Here is an 18,414-nt window from a genome sequence, read left to right as displayed (position 1 = left end):
CTGGAGGGGGATAGATGGAGACTTCTCGCTGCCTTCCCAGACCTGATAGGTACGACCATGCAAAAATGACCTAAGCCATTGCAACGCCACTCCTGTGACCCCCGCATTGGACAGCCGTTGGATCAACACTTGATGGTTTACAGTGTCAAAGGCAGCACTGAGGTCCAGGAGGATCACTGCCACTGACCCTCCTGAATCCAAAATGCTCCTTGCTTCCTCAACAACTGCCAAAAGGGCGGTGTCTGTTCCCTGCCCTGGCCGAAAGCCCGTTTGTGAATCTCTCAGCAGGCCATTGGATTCCAGAAAGACTGATAGTTGTCGATATACCAGTCTTTCAGCGATCTTACCAAGACCCGGCAGCAGAGAGATGGGCCTGAAGTTAGCCAAATCTGACGAATCCAGATTGGGTTTCTTCAGAAGAGCCTTTACAACTGCTCTTTTCCAGCTCGGCGGCACCACACCCTGGGAAAGGGATGCATGAATCAAGTTCGCTATAGGAGCCGCCACCACAGATGTTGCCTGTTTCAAAAATCTCATTGGGGCTGGATCCTCTGGTGAACCACTCTTCATGGATCCTAGCTCCTTTGTGACCTCGGCTACAGGGATTGGACCAAAGGTATCCAGGCGGGAGCCTTCTCCTACTATCTGCCTGTCTGTGCAACCTGTACGACTTGGGGCAGGGCAGCAAAGATGTTTTCGATTTTTAGATGGAAAAATTCTGCTAGCTCTCTACACTTTTCAGCAGGATTATCCTGAGTCGGTGGGGGCTCCGGGATTTTGAGGAGTTCCTTTACCACTGTAAAGGTCTCTCTCGAAGAATTAGAGGCACTTTTTATCCTATCTTCAAAGAATTGCGCCTTAGCACTGCGAAGGGCGTTTTTATATGTTCTTATTGCCCTGCGATATTCATCCCGGCTTGCCACCTCCCAGTTTTTTCTCCAGGTTCTCTCCAGCCTCTTGCATCCTTTCCTGAGGATGCGTAAGTCCGGCGAATACCAAGGGGCGGAACCCATCCTTTTACCCCGCTTTTCTACTCTTTTTTTTTTTTTAGAGCGAATGACGTCCAGGGAGTTAGTTATCCACAGCTCAAAATCCGTATCAGCTGTAACCGGATCCGCTGCTACAGGGGGGCATGAGCTCTCAAGTCTCGCGATCCAGTTATCAACTGATAGCCTGGACCAAGCTCTCTCCAGAGTACAAACTCTCGGAGAGGAGGCCACTCTCGGGTCAACCTGAAGACTGACCGGGACCAGGAAATGGTCAGTCCAAGGTAACGGGCAGAGCTGTAAGGTACAGAGTATTTGAGAAGATAGGATCAAGAAGGCGACCCTTGGAGTGGGAGGGTCCCAGGTTTTTTAGGTTAAGATTATAAGCTTTAAAATCACTCAGCATATCCGCCGCCACAGGGTCCGTTGGGTCGTTAAAATGGAGATTCAGATCTCCTAACAACATAAAATTAGTCGTCGAGTAAGCCAACTGCGTGACTGTTTCCATCAGAGAGCCAACAAAACTCACAAAGACTCCTGGTGGACGATAGATCACGATGCCTGACAGTTCTCTTTACAGGTTTCTCCTACGGTGACTGACAGCTCTCACAGTCCAGTACGTCGCTGTTCTGCGCCTTACACACCAATGTATCTCTATATATAATGGCAATGCCGCCACCCCGCCCTTTAGGTCGATCAAGATGGTATATCAAAAAACCAGGGGGAAGGGCTTGAACCATGTCTGTGCCTGGGCTGGCAGCAATCCAAGTCTCCGTCAGGAACAGGATGTCCAGTTCATGATCTTGTATCAGGAAATTAATTTCCAGAGCATGACACTGGAGAGATCTACAATTAAGCAGCGCCATTAGGAGGGTGCTTTTTCCCTTATCTAGTTGCGTGGTGATGCATGTCTTACAGGCAGTGTAAGGTGACGAATCCTTATAGATCTACTTACATGATGGCTTTTTAGGGGCACGCAGCGACATAATGTCCTCTTGGGAGTACGTTATCAGCATTTCTAAAGAAAGAGCCAGAGGTTCAGGCCCTAAGCCCATCTGGGCCCGGACGGGCACAGACGGGCTGGACTCTGGCGTGACTCCGGCGCGAATACGGCGCGCCCGCTGTGCGTCACCGCTGCACGTTTCCATGTGAGGATTAAGTAGGGAGCTCGTGTGTCCAGGCGAACACTAGAGTACTAACTCGATTGGCCAGTCACGTCCCAAACTCCACCCAAGATGGCCGACAAGCTTTCCCCAGAACCAGCAACCAGCTAATGGCCCGCCAAACAGCGGTGAAGATCACCAAGTTAGAGTGCAGGTAGGCGCTCTAATAGCAATGCAAAAACGGCGGTTTTAACAGCAAAGACTGCGCATTTAAAAACGGGGGCAGATAAATCAATACAACTAAAATACAAAACAGGGGAAACAATTTAAAAAAGCGCGAACGCCTTAGATGCAGTAGCTGTAGTACTAATAAACGCTGGGAAGTACAGGGCAGCGTCATGCAGGAAGCCTTGACCTGCCCTAATTGTACATAAAATGTAACAACTGTGCACATGCAGGTTCTCCATCTGGTTGTGTAAAGAAACAACCCACAAGCTATTCTGAGTTGCACTACTGTCTCCAAAACTTCTTCTGTAGCTACTTGACATTTTATTGTATATTCCGGGTATTATTCACTCATCTTGCTTCATCATCACTAAATGGTTTGACCTCTTCAGACTGTGCTGCTCTGTGGTAGGAAGTTCTGGAAAGACCGTACCTCGCTGACCACATCTGTATTTCCTTGCCAGACCTCAACCACTACCATCTAATGTCTAAAAACGGACTCTAATATCGCCACCAATTCATAGGGGCTTCAGGGGTTGTCTGTTTGACAAATCCTGAACCTGTCCCTGCAATATCCCTCAAACCTGATTTTCATTTGCTGAGAAAGGCTTGCCCTAATCAACAGCTACTTGTTCACCTCCCCCTTCTACAGCACATCTGGCTGTTCCCTAATTTGCATGGGATATTGCCCACTTTGTACAATTTCAACAAACGCCCATTGCTACCCGAGATGTTTCTTGAATAAGACAAGCGTATGCATTGACTCAATTGTAATATTTCTCACTGTACTGCCTAGTTTCACCCTGGTAATCCACTCATTTCCCCTTTTCCCTCCTTAGCTATAGGACAAGGGACGGTGTTAGGACTATCTTGCAGGTCTGTTATATCTGTATACCGGTTTCTGGTTTTATATAGAGAATAATCCCTGCTTTTATTTAAATATTTTTATTTTCATTGCAAGAGAGACAAAGCAAAACAGTAAAATTCAATCTAAACATAGTATTACGCAACTCATAGTAAATTAACAATACAGAGGTATCCTTTATAACAATAATTTCATAGGATAATACAACTGTTAGCCAAAATGCCTAATTGTACTTGTCTTAAAGTCATAGATTCAAATAAACATTCCCCAGATTCTCTCTCGTTTTTTTCAAGGAGGGTGAGCCCCTTAGTGCTATTCATGGCATTCATTTCATAGACTAAAGTCATCCACTCAATAACATGCGGGGGTTTCGGAGAGATCCAAGCCCTAGCTATTAATCTTGCACAAGCAAATAAAATATTTAATTCTTTATGTGGGCTATTTACATCCTGTAAGTTTAATAAGATCAAGTGTGCTGAATGTGGCGGGAAAATAATTTGCTTCTTGATTAAAACCCCTTCAATTCCTTTCCAGAACTCTGCCAAAGCAGGACAGAGCTTATATTCCAAGTCGGCAGCCACCAGATTGCATTTGGGACATTTAATACGATCACTTGATTATTTGGTAGCCAACTGGAAATTTTTTGAGGAGTATAATATAATTGACAGACGGTTCTATATGATTGAAGTCTTGAACTGGAGGATTGAACAACCTGGTTAATTTGACAAAGACGCAGAGATCTGATTTGGTGTTATGTTTAATCCCATTCTCGTGGTCCATTTGGTGGCTAATTTACCACAATCATCCTCTTTCAAATGGATTAGGTGTCGATAGCCTTCACTAATCAGTGATTTAGTCCGGTCAGAATAGAGACAATTTAAAATATCAGAATGACCAAAACCATTAATTTTCATTTTCCGAACTAAAAAGTCTCGAATTTGAATATATTTAAAGTACATACCGTCATTTAATGTGTAGAGATTTAAGTCATGTAAAATCCAATAAACCTTCAGGACCATAAAGATCAGAGTGTTAACACCTCAGCTAGTCCAAAAAGTTCCTGCACCGTCTGAAAAGATTCAGGGAATTCCCGGATTGCCCCAAAGTAGTAATTCAGCGTGAAAGAAATTAATCTTACCATAGTCATAATTTGATTCCAAATTCTAATGATATCCCAGACAGTCTTAAACTTAACCCGCTTGAAATAGTTTGGGTCATTGACTCTAGCCAGGAATTGATTACATGCAGGGCCCAACATAAACTGAAGAAAAAATAACAAATGTTCTGTTTTAAGCAGATTTCGAAGACCGCCCAAAAAAGTAGCGAAAAAATATAATTTAAAAACCTGGTAAGGTCAACCCTCCTTTTTCAATTGGAAGTTTCAACAACTCAGTCTTTTTTGTACCCCCAAATATAGCTGCTACATATCCCATCAAGTTTTTTGAAAAATAAATTTGATCTAAATAAAGAAATTTAGGAACTATTTTCAATTTAATCCGTCCGGCTAAGCTGAGTGGTATCTTATGCCATTTTTAATGAAAGTTACTTCTTTCAATAATGAGTTGTAATTAAGTGCAATTAATTCATCAATATTTTCAGAAAGTTTCACTCCCAAATATACAGCATTTGTACATATGCCTTGTACCGGGACGGATGGTGTATAATTAACAATGATCTGTGTTTTGTTGAGGTTTAATTTATAGCCAGAAATAGCCCCGAACATATTTGCTTCCCTAATTATCCCTGGAATAGCTTTAACTACATCAGCTGTGAAGATCGCAATATCATCCGCGTACGCAGTTATTTTTAGAGCATTCCTACTATGTTGGAAGGGGATAATATCAGCTTGAGAGAGAAGCGCATTTAAAAATGGTTCCAAAGAGAGCAAACAACAAGGGTGACAAAGGACACCGTTGCCGAGTGCCCCTCGCTATTGGAAATTTAGATTAGCTCCTGCCGGTATAGCTAATTATAGCAGTCGGTTGATCATACGGTGACCTAATCCAGCCAAGATATTGTCCCTGAAATCCAAAAGCCTTGAGTGTTGCCCATAAATAGTCCCACCCCACTCGGTCAAATGCTTTCTCAGCATCAAGCATGACCATTCCGAGTGGGGTGGAGTCAACTGCTGCAACATCAAAGGCAGTAATAGCCATATTGACATGAGCGGTGGTATCTCTCCCAGTGACAAATCCGTGCTGTTGTATATTGACCAGCTCAGGCATAAGGTGGGCTAGTCGGGTAGCCAAAATTTTCACGAATGCCTTGGCGTCCCCATTTATTAATGAAATGGGTCTATATGACCCACATTCATCTGCAGGCTTTTGTTTTTTAAGAAAAAATGTAATTTTAGCAGTGTTCCATGAAGCCGGAGCCTTCCCGGTTTCTCCTATTGAGTCTATGACTAGACTGAAAAGAGGGAGTAATTCTTGGATGCAAATTTTGTAGAGTTCAATGGGAAGCAGATCTTCCCCAGCAGCCTTACCAGAGGGGAGAGAGGCAATTGCTAACCTTATTTCTGTAGAAGTAATATTTGCCTCAAGTTGACGAATTCCTTCTCTATCGTGGGGCTATCATGAGTATTGAGATGTTAGTATATGATCATTAATGGGAGGATTTTTCGGGTGTGTATAGCTTACGGTAAAATTGAGCAAATTGATCAAGTATCTGCTCAGGTGGATTATAAGTTACGGTGTTAGTATCTTTAATGACCTTTATAAGTGTTTTAGCCTTTTTATCAGCTACCTTGTAAGCTAATATTTTCCCAATTCTGTCTCAGTTTTCATACGATGATAAATGATATTTGTGGAGTTTTCTGCTATATTTCTCCCTTAATGTTTTCTTAATAGCGGACTGTAAATTCACCAGTTCTATTGTCTCGTCAGCATTAGGTTCACCTTGTCGAAGGGCCTCAGCCAACCTAATTTCCATGGATAAGATATTAGAAGTCAAAGATTTAACCTCTTGCAAACGTTCTGAATTATTTCTAAAAACATATTGTTGGGTGAAACCCCTTATACTAGCTTTGCAAGCATCCCAAACAGTTATTACAGCAGCTGAATTGAGATTGATCTCAATAAATTCGGTAATATGCCCCTTAAGTTGAGAGAGAGTCTAAATCTGAAATAAGGTATCTAGGAAACGTAAAATACCTGACCCCTTGTTTCCTAGTAGAAATGTTAAATTCTAACAAAATGGGGTTGGGATCTGATGTTACTCTTGGGCACAGTTCTATGGTGCAGCTATCCAAAATTCTGTCTGTAGCCCAAGCCATATCTATTTGAGAGCACAATTTGTGGGGCGCAGAATAATAGGTGAACCCAGCAATATTAGGATGTATTGTGCACCTAGTAGTATCTGCATCATAATTCATACCACAATTAATATCACCCATGATCAGTAATTCTCCCTCCCAACCTAACAATTCTATATTTAGCCAGTCTATATAGTTGTTTCGTCCACATTAGGATCATATACCACACAAAAAACATATTTACATTGTTTAAATTCAGCTTGAGTTATTGCCCATCAACCCCTCCAATCAGCAGCCGTTCGAGTAATTTCAATAATTAATCGCTTCTGTTTTAATATTGCAACCCCCCGAATAGAAGCACCCGAAGTAGAACAAACAAGCTCGTATCCCAATTGACTCAATAATTTCCTGTCCTGAAATCCTTTGTTTCTGAAAGCATTACCAGGTGAGGTTTATACATATTAAGCTCTTCTTGAACCAGTCTCCTCTTATTCTTGTTTTTAAGACCAGCCACATTCCAAGCTAGGCATCTAAAAAAATACATCTTGATAAAGTAGATAAATTATCTTCCTCTGTATTATAAAGAACCATTATAGATATTCTACATTGATTTCTTTTAACATTTCTAACTCTTGCAATTACATTTTCATCCCTTTTACCCAGCCACCCTTCAACCCACTCTCTATCCCCCCACCCCTTATTCCCTTCGTGGAGAACACCCCTCTGTACCTTGCTGCCGTTAGATAAAGCAGCGCAGCAGAGTGGGAGCCAGGAGGCTACGACCGACAAACCCTACCAAAGGGAAAACCCTAAAGAAAAAGAAGTGAAAAAAAAGGGAAAGAATAGGACCTAAATTTATAGAAATGAGTATGGATTTGCCGGAAAATGTCAGTTATAATTATAGTAAGCACCATCAATGTATTTATTCGTTTCTAAAAGAAAAAAGATAAGTAAGAAAAATCCACCATAGAACAAGTTAAGCACTTCCTTCAGACTACCCCATTTTAATTTCTATGCGGGTGCTTCCTTATGTGTATAACTTAGCCGTCCCCATCTCCTCATTTCATCTACCAAATTAGGCTACAATTAATACTCAAATTCAGGTGCTTGGCTTAGAGAGTGCTAAGTCTGCTTCTTTCAGATCTGTGAAGAAATGTACATGACCACCCTTAATCACCTTCAAGCGGGCCGGTTCTTGCAAATATACATCACAACCAATGGATTTAAAAGAATCAGTTAGCTGACAAAGCTTCCATCGCCTGTCCATAGTACGTCTACTTAAATCAGAGCGAACAAAAAATGTTACATTTTCCACGGTTACAGGAGTATTGGGTCTAGCTTTTAATGAGACCGCCTGTCTCAGTAGAAAATTACCAAAGTGTATCAGAAAAGGACAAGGAAACTTGCTTTCCTTGTTTCTTTGAAAAAGAGGCAGTCTACGGACTCTTTGCAATTGCGAATCCCAGTCCCAGTCTGAAAGATCTGAAATAGTTTAACATAGGCCCTAGGATCTGCACCCTCTGACCACTCCGGGACCCCAAAAAGTCGCAGGTTTTGCCTTCTTGATCGATTTTCAATATCTTCCAGTTTGGTTTCCAAATTCGTTATTCGCTCTGCATGTTGATTGATTAAAGATTCATTGCGGACAGCCCATTCCACCACATCGACAACTCTGTTTTAACTCTTCAATTTCTTGGGTGACCCCACCTAATTTGCTAGACCGCTCCAGCAAAGAATTCTCCTATTTGTTATCTTCCCTCAGCTGGAGAAAATAGTGTTGCCCTTCTTGTCGCTGGTCCATGAGGGTCTTCAAGATTAAATCCAAAGAGGTGGGATGGTCTGAGTCCAACAGTCCTTCAGGAGCTAGTAGTTCTTTAGTAAGCGGACTGGACAAAATTGGAGCTAAAGCATCAGCAGTAGCAGACAGATTGGAGATTGTAATCGAATTTACAATAATAGCTACTGCTAGCAAAAGTAAACAGTAAAAGGTACTGCTAGCAGCCTCTTCTGTTTGATCCGTGCAACCGGTTTTAGATCGGCCTGGGCAAGAATTGGAGACATTGTATTATCAGGCAATGGAGGAGTAATTATTCCTTCTCTTAAATTGGTATCTTCCACTGGGCTGTCCCCAGATAAATGCAGAGCCATATTCTTTACACCTCCCTTTGCTTGAACCCATTTTCGCAAAGGGCTAGCATCCCTGATAGGCTTTATGCATGGATTGGCGTAAGACACCAAGAGTCGAAGAATTGCAGTTGCCTTTCTTGAGTTTGGTTTTGGCTTTTGTTTTGGCTTTTTTTCGACCAAGAGGTTTAGTAGTGCTTGTAGCTACCCTGTGTATATCATCAGGGATCTCTTCGTAATCCGCATTCAAGCGCTCCTCTGCCACCTCCTTGGTTAAATCACCGGTTTCAGACAGATCAGCATTTTCACTGGGTTGTTCCGCTCTACCCGCACTAACCGGCACTGGAAAATCATTTATTAATTCCTTACTAATGCCAGATGCCTTACTATTATCTAAGCTAGCCATTTCCGAGTTCACAGCCAAATCTATGTCACTTTCATTTCTTTCTTCAGGGATTAAATCAAATGCACCATCTGCAACCACTTCAGCTGTTTTTTCACCCGATTTTAGCTTTCCCAGTCATTTTACTAGGCAGCTCTGTTAATATAGGAGGTATTTCACCGCTGTCACTCCCGTTGTTAACCACTCTTACTACTTCAGTTACTGCTGAGTCAGCACAGCCAGTCGCGGACCCGATGTTACCCGAACTTCCGTTAATGGATACATTGTTGTCACCACTGTTTCCCAAATTACTATTGCAGATTGAGTCTACCATAACAAAAGGAAAGGGAAAAAAAACACAAGACAGGCGTCAGCGACTCTGTGTTCACTATGTATATTTAGGGAGGGGAATTGTGCACACCATACACCGTTCCCTAACTGTGGGGTGTCTACGTGAGGGAATATTGTGCTAGCGGCGCAGTGAGGTGCTCAGGAGGCCCGACCACCACCCTTTGAAAGAATACCCAGTCTCCCCCATCACTCGCCTGTTGCCACGGTCCCCCGTGACCGTGGTATTGTGAGATCTCGCCTCCTCTGGTTCCCTCAGGGGGCGGTCTCGCTCGCGTTCTCTGGTGTCTTTTCGGCGTCTTCTTCTGTCAATCCTCCTCGTGGCGTCCTCTCTGTCCTCCTCCCGCTCATTGGTCTCCGGCGCCTTCTCTGCATACCCAGCCATTTGTGTCCATAAACCGGATGACGTTCGGCCTGGTTGTTGCCGGATGTCTGCAATGCCAACCCCACTTCCGGTTTGGACCAGCCCGGCTGCCATCTCGGGTTGGGTTGCGGTGACGGATCCCTCACAAAGATCATTTGGTTTTATGCACTTTTCTCTTGTAGATGTCTTCTTGTTATATGGTAAGAATGTGTTTTTCATTGCAGTCTGGCCATGTTCTAATCTGTATCTTTTAAACTATCATGTAAGTCACAATGTTGCCTCCTCTGTTAATCTGTATAAGGTTGCATTTCCAATATTTAGTATTGGTTTTTAACTTTTTTCATTCTCTTTGGTGTTCTTGGCTCTTTTTATACACTACCAAGTAAATATGAGAATTTATCTTCATTGTATTTTTACCATGCCTGTCTTTTTTGTTATTAAGTTTGCAAGTATCAGTACTCAACAGTGACAAATTATAAACAATTTAGATGTGTTTGGCCTTATATACATGTTATCCCTTTTCAGAGCACAGCTTTTAAAGGTGAAAACTCCTGATGAACACCGGGTTTGTCGAAGCGCACGTTGTCAGCCGTCCACCTGGTCCATATCTAAAGACCTAACAATCTATCTACACTGAATTATCACTGTTTTTTCTCTGTGATCATTGTTATAGATACCATCCATATCATTCTTGGTGTGACATAATATTTATGATATCTATCTGTGTGTATGTTATTGTATGAAAGTAGTAAGAATGTGTGCGTCTGTGCTAGTCTTTGTAGTTAAGGTCTGTCATCTTGGTACTCCAATATATGTATATGATTATGATAATATATCCGATAATTAACATATCAAAAAAATGAATAAATATTTTGTATTTTTCTAAAATATTGTTGTGTGGAGTGTCACTGTTTTTCCCTTAATTAAGTAATAGGGATTTGCGAATGGTCCTGAAGTAGCCCTAGAAACTTTACATAATCCACTCATTGCATGCATATTACAATTTTCTTTCCACTATGAATGGACTCTAGATTGTAAATCCCTTTGTCGTCAGTGCAGTCCTTTCAAAGTAGTTGTGAGCTAACTCCGATATCTTAGAACTATTTTGCTTGTTCTCACAGTATACATGTTAACAGACAGCTGCTTTTGGGTGTGTTAATTACTTAAAAGCAAAGTTAGTGATCTGAGAACAAAACTTTTGCATCCCTCCTGGGCAGATGTATTTACTCGGTGGCATCTCAAACATCCCTAACATTGGTTGCAGATATCGAAATCCTTAATCCTTCTATTTTGTATTGCCAAAATATTGAAAAGCTTTATTTTAAATGTAGCTGTCTTTACCATGTCATCCAGCGAATGAACTTCAAGCAAGTGTGATATTCTAGGCTCCCCTGGGCAGGAGCCTCTGTCTGGTGTGCACCCATTGGGTCAAACCTGTTAACCATCAACTCTGTAATGATATATGGATCTACACATCAGGTGGGTCTTCAACAGAGATTTTATTCCATATAATCAGTCGGTCCAAGATTCTTTATTTCGATTAATTAAAATCATAAAAGAGCAATAGAAACACATACATCCTAAAAACAGATAAAAATGAATATGCGTTTGATTATTCCATGTTCAGCAACACCCTATTTACAATACAAAAATACATCATATGCTATATACAGTATAATTTTTTTAACCAACAAATTTCCTGCTATTAGTCATAGTCTATTACATACACACTCATTCTATTATGGATCCGAACAGCGGCCACCAGAAAGCACGCTACGCTGTGGGTGACATGCATACTACTGAGCATTTGTAGATAGAGCAGGGCCGGTCTGACTTGTACGAAGGCGACCTCACGCAACAAGGGATATAAAAATGTTTTCCTTGGCTCTAAATAATGCTCACAAAACATCACGAAATGTAGAGTATCCTGTGTGGAAAACATGTCACGAGAACAGGGAGCTGATTTTTCCGGTTTACCCCACCTTGGGAAAGTACCCATGGTTAAATTAATTTGATTGAACCGGAATCTAACCAACAGGAAGCGATTTAAAATGCTTAGTCACAAATCTTAGGTACGGTTCAATAGCAGGAGAAGTAGCTAACTGTTGTTTCTAACCCCTGGATTCCTTAGCTCCTGCTCTTCCCGATCTGCCACAGCAGATTCAAAAAATTGTTTAATCCAACCTATGTCCTCTTTTTGTAGGCCCTCAGGTGAAGTGTACAGTTCAGGACACCCAAGCCTGAAGCACGCCGCTCTAACGTAACTCAGCCATGGAATCCTGTTTGCCCTGTCCAGGGCTACACAAGATTTTAAAATCAAGTGGTTTCGTGTGATTTCTTCATTTAACCACAATTTCACCCAGCATAAAAGTGGGGCCATTTTTAGGTTGTCTGAGATACCCCATACCTAGTTCATTGTGTAGGTCGGAGTCGACTGGGGAAGTGACAGGAGTGATCTTAAGAACCTGTTTTTTGCGACTTGGATTTTGTTCAGAGCAGTATAGCCCCATAAATCCGCCCCATACGAGGCAATCGCTAGGCATTTAGATTTGTATATTTTTAACATTGCCTCCATAGGTCTAGCTCCCAGCCTCTTTGAGAAGCCCAGGAGTGCTGCTGTAGATCTCGCAACATTACCCTTGAGTTTCTTCTGAGGGCCCCAATTTCCCTTCTCATCAAAGAGGACCCCCAGATAGGTAAAGACCGGGACCTTCGATAGTTCTGCTCCATTGCACGTAAATGTTTTTGCCTTTGTTTTTGCTTCCTGCTCTGGCCACCATTACATGGGATTTTTAAATATTCCCTTTTAAATCTAGTGATTCCATGAAGCTAACGAAATGATCCAGCAGCCTCTGTAGGCCCAACCCTGTACGAGCCAGTAAAACTGCGTCATCTGCGTACAGGAGAACCGGGATACCCAGTCCCCCTGCACGCGGAATATCTAAAGTGGCCACTCCCAGAGACTCCTCCAGGGCATTGATGTAAATAGTGAAGAGTAGGGGTGCCAGAATGCACCCCTGTCTGACGCCCCTCCTCGAACTAAATTGGCCGGTGCATCACCCCTCCCTGGTGACCCTAACTGAAGCTGAGAGGTCCCGGTGAAAATCACTTAAGAAGTTTACCAAGGCTGGATCTATGCCTATTTCCCTGAGGATTCGCCATTGTTTGGAACGATTAACCAAATCGAACACAGACGCAAGGTTCATGAAGCCCATGTACAGTAGCCCATTCTTGGCGACTGTATACTTGCTTATCAAGAGATGTAAATTTAAGCATTGGTCCATGGTACTCCTATGGCCTCTTAAACCATACTGGAGGTTAGAGAGCACCCCCTGTCCTTGAGCCAATCCCCCAATCTCTGTAGAACCACTCTGCCAAGGATTTTTACTGCAGAGTCTAGAAGGGAAATTGGCCTATAACAGGCGGGGTCCCCTCTATCCCCCTTTTTAAAAATTGGGACTATAACCGCAGTGGCCCACGAAGGTGGGACACCCACTAGAGATGCGGCGTTAAAAACATTAGTCAGAATTTTTGCCCAAAAAGCTGGGTATAGACTATATAAGTCAGCGGGCACCCCTTCGGGCCTGGAGCTTTATGTTTTGACATGGCTCTAATTGCCATCTCCACTTCTGTCAAATCAAATGTAACTGGGTTTACCCGTCGAGTACCCATGGTATCCACTGCCACTAGATCAGGGAGCCCCACGCCATAGATATTATTGAAGTGTTGAAGCCACCGTTCATCTGGAATTACACAATCCATCTCCTCATTTTCCTGTTCCAGGAAGAACGGGTGATTAATTGTAGCCCAAAACTTCTTACTATCCCTAAGCACATCAATAGATTGAAGGTTGTCCCAAGCCTGCTCTCTGATTTGCCGTTTACGTAGGGCAATGGCTATTTTATAATTCTTGCGCAGGGATGCAACTATGGCCCTATCTCTTGGCCTTCGTTTAAGTGTCTATAGTAGAGCTCCATGAGCCCCTGAGCATTTATTGAACCATTTGTGTGTTTCCTGGGTTTGGCCCTGTTATCTGCCTCTAAGTTATTAGCAATCTGATCGCATATGGCCACGTAGACACCCAATATCTCCACAGCCGAGGCCACACCATTAAGGCGGTTGCAAAATGTGCCTCAGACTTGACTGTGAGATCTTCAAAGAACACTTCTGGGACCACCCTGTCCCATTTGATTCTTCTCCCCTGATCTTTTGTGGATAAACTCCTGTGAACCCCCCCCCCCCCCCCCTCCTCCCCTGTTTTCCTTAGCACCACTGGAGTTCCCTAAAACTGCCTCAAGCAGGACAGGATTATGGTCACTGAAGGTTGAAGTCACCACTCTAGATACTGTAGTTTTAGCCAAAACTGAGGGGATCAAAAAATAGTCAATGACTGAGTCTGCTCCCCGCCCTATGAAAGTGGGTACTCTCTCCTCTCCTTTTTCAATACAGGGTTCAAAAAGGTTCATATTAGACAAAAAATCCTCAAGAGCCTCTCCCTGCCTGCTATGCTAAAAGAGGGGAACCCCACCACTTAGCGGCCCAAAAGGTTCCCCTAAGGAACAGTCCCATTTACAAGGATGTATGTTAAAATCGCCCAGAAGAATCACTTCTGGTGCAAAACTAGGTTTCAGCTTAAAATCTGACATAAACTGGTCCAAAGCACATATTTGCTTGTTGTGCTGTGAGCAGTCAATAGAATTATAAAACTTAATTAATAACTCTTACGGTCAAAACCGCTTCATTCAACTATCAATGTTGCCAGAGTCTACCTCAAGTTGTTGGAAAACACCTGGAAGGTTAAGCGAACAGAGGAAGAGAAGACCCTCCTTTGCTCTCCCCGGATTCCCTACAACTGCTGGAGTGACGAAACCTGCGTACCCATCAAAGCTAAAACTGCTGGCGGGGTCCCAAGATTACTGCATGGCAATAATATCATGCTGACTGACAAAATCCACCCAGATAGCATCAGTTCGTTTAGCTCTAGTGCCTGCCACATTCCAGCTCAAAAACTTACGTGCAGCTGTAGGGTTCCATATAATCAATTGCCCACGGTGTCACGTCCAGCTGGTTCGGATGCCCAACAGCAACTGAAGGTTGCAGTTAGAATCTTCAACCGTCTGCTACATGCATGAGCCATCATTACAAGGCAATGTTTGTTTAAACCATAACCAATATGAGTAAGAGCATGCATACAGAATGCACATGACCTGCCAAACATTCAATCCACTACATTACCCCCTCAACCTCTTAAAGAAACAAAAACAAGCATAGTAATTAACCTTTGCACTAAGACCTCTCTATAATCATTACATCTTTCTTGACAGTTTAAATCCATAAACAAACCCAATACCCACAAGTTCGCAGGGCAATTAACCTTTCTTCAATAGATTTCAATCAACCTGTACCTGGTTACCTACTATACAAGTGTGAAAAGATCCTTTCCTCGTGCTAATTACACTTATTTTCTCTGGCATAAGCTTTACTAACTTTCTCTTGTTCCACCAACCTTTAATAACCAGTGCAGCACCTCTGCTAACTTTGTTTGCTTTCAACGGGGCAGTGAACTTGGACCCCCCTGACCCCCCCCCCCTTTTTTTACCCCTCCCCCCTCTCTGATGGAAATTTTAAACATTACCCAGTAATGGGTTTCTTATAAAAATTCTGCTTCCTGTAAGATTTTGTTTCCTCATTTTTGAGGATATATTATGTCTGGGCAGGAAAACACTTGCACTTTTGTGAATTATTTCAGTCAATCATGATGACAACAAGGAAGTGCCTTTATCATTTAGGAATGAAAAAGGGGTCAGTCCCATGGTGCAATGTTGGGACATATTGTAATTACTAACTTTCTGAGTAACAACTGGACCCACATTTAGCCCTGAATTCAAAGCTGTGTGTATGCCGTCATCAATGATACTCTTGCACTACTCAACCAACCCATCCAAGGAAGATGATGAAAACTGAGTTTTGTTCAATGTCCATACTGCACAAACATCTTCTCATATGGTTAGACACCAAGTGTGTACTGCGGTCTGTTACTACAATTTTCGGTGTGCTTCCAGAACAAAAATACTTTCTAAGAATTTGATAATTGTGTCGGAGTAAAATGATTCTGTGAATGATGCATCCGCCTCAAGACCTAATCAAAGAGAAACCCGGTGTACCTATCACGGACTGGTAAGGTGGGCTAAGGCCCTGCAAAATGTAACCCTAGTATTGTCTAAGTACTCTTTGACTCAGGTTTCGGGTGTAAGAGCATGCATGCGTTCCCAGTGCTTGTGTAGACACTCAGGACACCTCTCCATCTTGAGCATAACTATTCATATCAGGCACCAGTAGGGTTTCTCAACCTTCATACATGTCTTGGTGGTTCCCCCGTGAACTAAATGGGCCAAGGACATTATTTTGTTGAACAGTTTTGTAGGTGGGTGTGAGGTTGGCCTGATGTATGATGTTCACTATACTAGTGAGCACCTTGTATCAGTCCAAACAACCCTTATGGTGATTGGTTGTAAGTCAACCTTATAGACCAGCTATCCTAGTGGTAGCATGGACAAAAGCAGTCTTAGGCTAAACTCAAGAGGGCATGTGAAGCCAGCTGTTTTACCATATGCAATCCTTTTAATACCAAATGAAAGGACGACACAAGTTATATATTATAAAATATATGTATTTATTACTAGAATAATCCTCTGTACTCTTTGAGGACTGAGGCAGAAGCGTTTAAACAAAAGCACAGAATAACATACAAAATTTGCACAGTTATGGATAGGCCCGGTGGCCCCTAAAACCATATACAAAAATAGTGGTATAAGAACCACGTCACGAACAATGGTAAGGTCTAGGGCCTTGAGAATCACTGGGGCTACACTGGACTAACAGCAGTTAGGACCTGGGAGGCCCACAGGATACGGGTGCAGTGCCTGAAGGAGCACGTGTGCACCATTGAAGTCAATGGTGCGTAAAAGTTAGAAAGTTGCAGATTTGGAAGTCTTCCGACTGGACTAGAACTTAACCACTTAAAACTAGGACACTAGAGGTGTAAACTACTACAGGAGCACCGGAGTACTCGCGTTACCTCACCCACAGGAAGCGGGTACATAGGTGTCAAAGTGCGTCTGGGTTCGTCGTGGAGTTCTATGGAGCCTGGAGGTGAAGATGCTGCAGTCGGCCAGGAGAGAAGAGTCCGGTTGGATCCAAGGGAGGTTCGAAGATTTAGAGTACCTGAAAGCAGAGGGGACAGAGTGGGTCACTAGACAGTGACCAGGATGGAACCAGGCGATGTTGGGTGCAATCAGGTGGTTGTTGAGAAGCTTGTCTCTGCTGCCACGTGGACCCGGAGGTATCGACGATGACCAGGAGGTGGACACGGGCTGTCCCACAAAGGCTCTCACTGTCAGCGGTGTCGGCTTCTAGATTGGAGTCAACAGGCCTTGGCAAATGCAACCAACGCAGGATTTGAAGATTGCTTCTTACTCGGACCAGCAAGGTCAGAGGGGTCGCTCCTTTTCAGGGGAGCGAGGGCCAGTCTGACGACTATCCTACAAAACTACACTGCTGGTCTGGTTGCTCCAGAGGCCGCTAGCCAACGGGCAAGTGACCAGACAGACTCATCAAGCAGTAAACTGCAAAAGGGCCCCACGCAGCACTCTGAGTGTGGAGAGGTGATCTTCGGTGCAAGAGCTACTCGGGACTGGGGCTTCTCAATGCCAATGCACAGCTTCGAGGGTGCCTTGATAGCTGCATAGGAAGCATTTAGCAGGCTTTTCAAGATGGCCGGTCTCACGTCGCCTCCACGGGTCTCAGCTTTGCTGTGGATTGAGCTGTTGGGAGTCTGGTTCTTGTCTATCTGTCGCTCGAGCTCCAGCGGGAGCAGCGGCAAAGCAAACCTTGGAGCGCTTGATGGTGCCTGCTTGTGCATGGTGGTCACTCCTTGACCAAAAGGGAGATTCTTCAGTCTTCTACATAGAGTAGGATGTCTAAGGGTCCAGAATTCTGTTTCAAAGTTTCAGTCGGGATTATCTATGGTCTATGGACACAGCTCCTACCTTTATTCCAAATCAAGGGGCTGGATTACCTGCTAGGTCTCTCTTCTGGGTGGGACCCAGGAAGGGGGTGGTTACACCCCTTTCCCTTTGTCCAGTTTTGCGCCAGAGCTGGGGATGGAGTGCCCCAGCACCAGTTTGAACTGGGCTATGCATGGGACACCTTGTGTGCCCCAGGCAGTGTCTAGTTTCACTCGCCCTCCCTGACTCAATCCACTATCTCCTGTCTGGGGTGGTGTAACACCTCCTTGTGACAGGAAACCTTTTGTCCAGGCCTCCCCTGCCGGAGTTTCGGTCAGCAGCAGGAGGCCAGACTTGTGTCTGTGGCAGCAGCATCCATTTTGTGATGCTGAGGCTCTGGTTAGTTTAAACCGTGTTTACTGTTAGCAACGTCTTCTCCCTCTAGAAGGGTGGAATGCTACCCCCCTCGCCAAAATTGGCGAGGGGGTAGTATTCCAAAGCGTATGACACCTTACACAACATGTTTCGATAAAGCCAAACCAAATATAGCATCTAACTGCGAGGATTATAATGCACTTAAGAGTATATGGTATGGCAATACCCTGGAACAGCTATAAGGACATGGTTCTGAAAGCTGCAGACAGGCTCAGCTCATGCTAGAGCACCATCTCACATAAAACCAAGCACTCTGCCTCCAGGATTGTTAAGGCCTGCCATAGGAGTGACTTATAGGTAATGTGTCCAGATATAGGTTTAGA

The 18,414-nt window shown here is 43.5% G+C and overlaps 1 protein-coding gene across 2 annotated transcripts in view; it reads left to right on the top strand.

The window, feature by feature from the left end:
• LOC147703730 (importin subunit alpha-1-like) overlaps positions 1 to 10,534 on the top strand; it is a 95,493-nt gene extending 84,959 nt beyond the window's left edge. For both annotated transcript variants that reach the window (XM_086928964.1, XM_086928963.1), the window contains exon 12: positions 10,176 to 10,534. In XM_086928964.1, coding sequence (XP_086785090.1) covers positions 10,176 to 10,189 — 14 coding nt within the window. In that variant the 3' untranslated portion in view covers positions 10,190 to 10,534. The remainder of the gene's footprint in view (positions 1 to 10,175) is intronic.
• The last annotated feature ends 7,880 nt before the right edge of the window (positions 10,535 to 18,414 follow it).

The sequence above is a fragment of the Lissotriton vulgaris genome, chromosome 7, assembly GCF_964263255.1.
Source record: "Lissotriton vulgaris chromosome 7, aLisVul1.2, whole genome shotgun sequence".
Taxonomy (NCBI): Eukaryota; Metazoa; Chordata; class Amphibia; order Caudata; family Salamandridae; genus Lissotriton; species Lissotriton vulgaris.
Note: the sequence above shows the minus strand (reverse complement) of the source record. Positions and strands in the feature narration are given on the sequence as shown.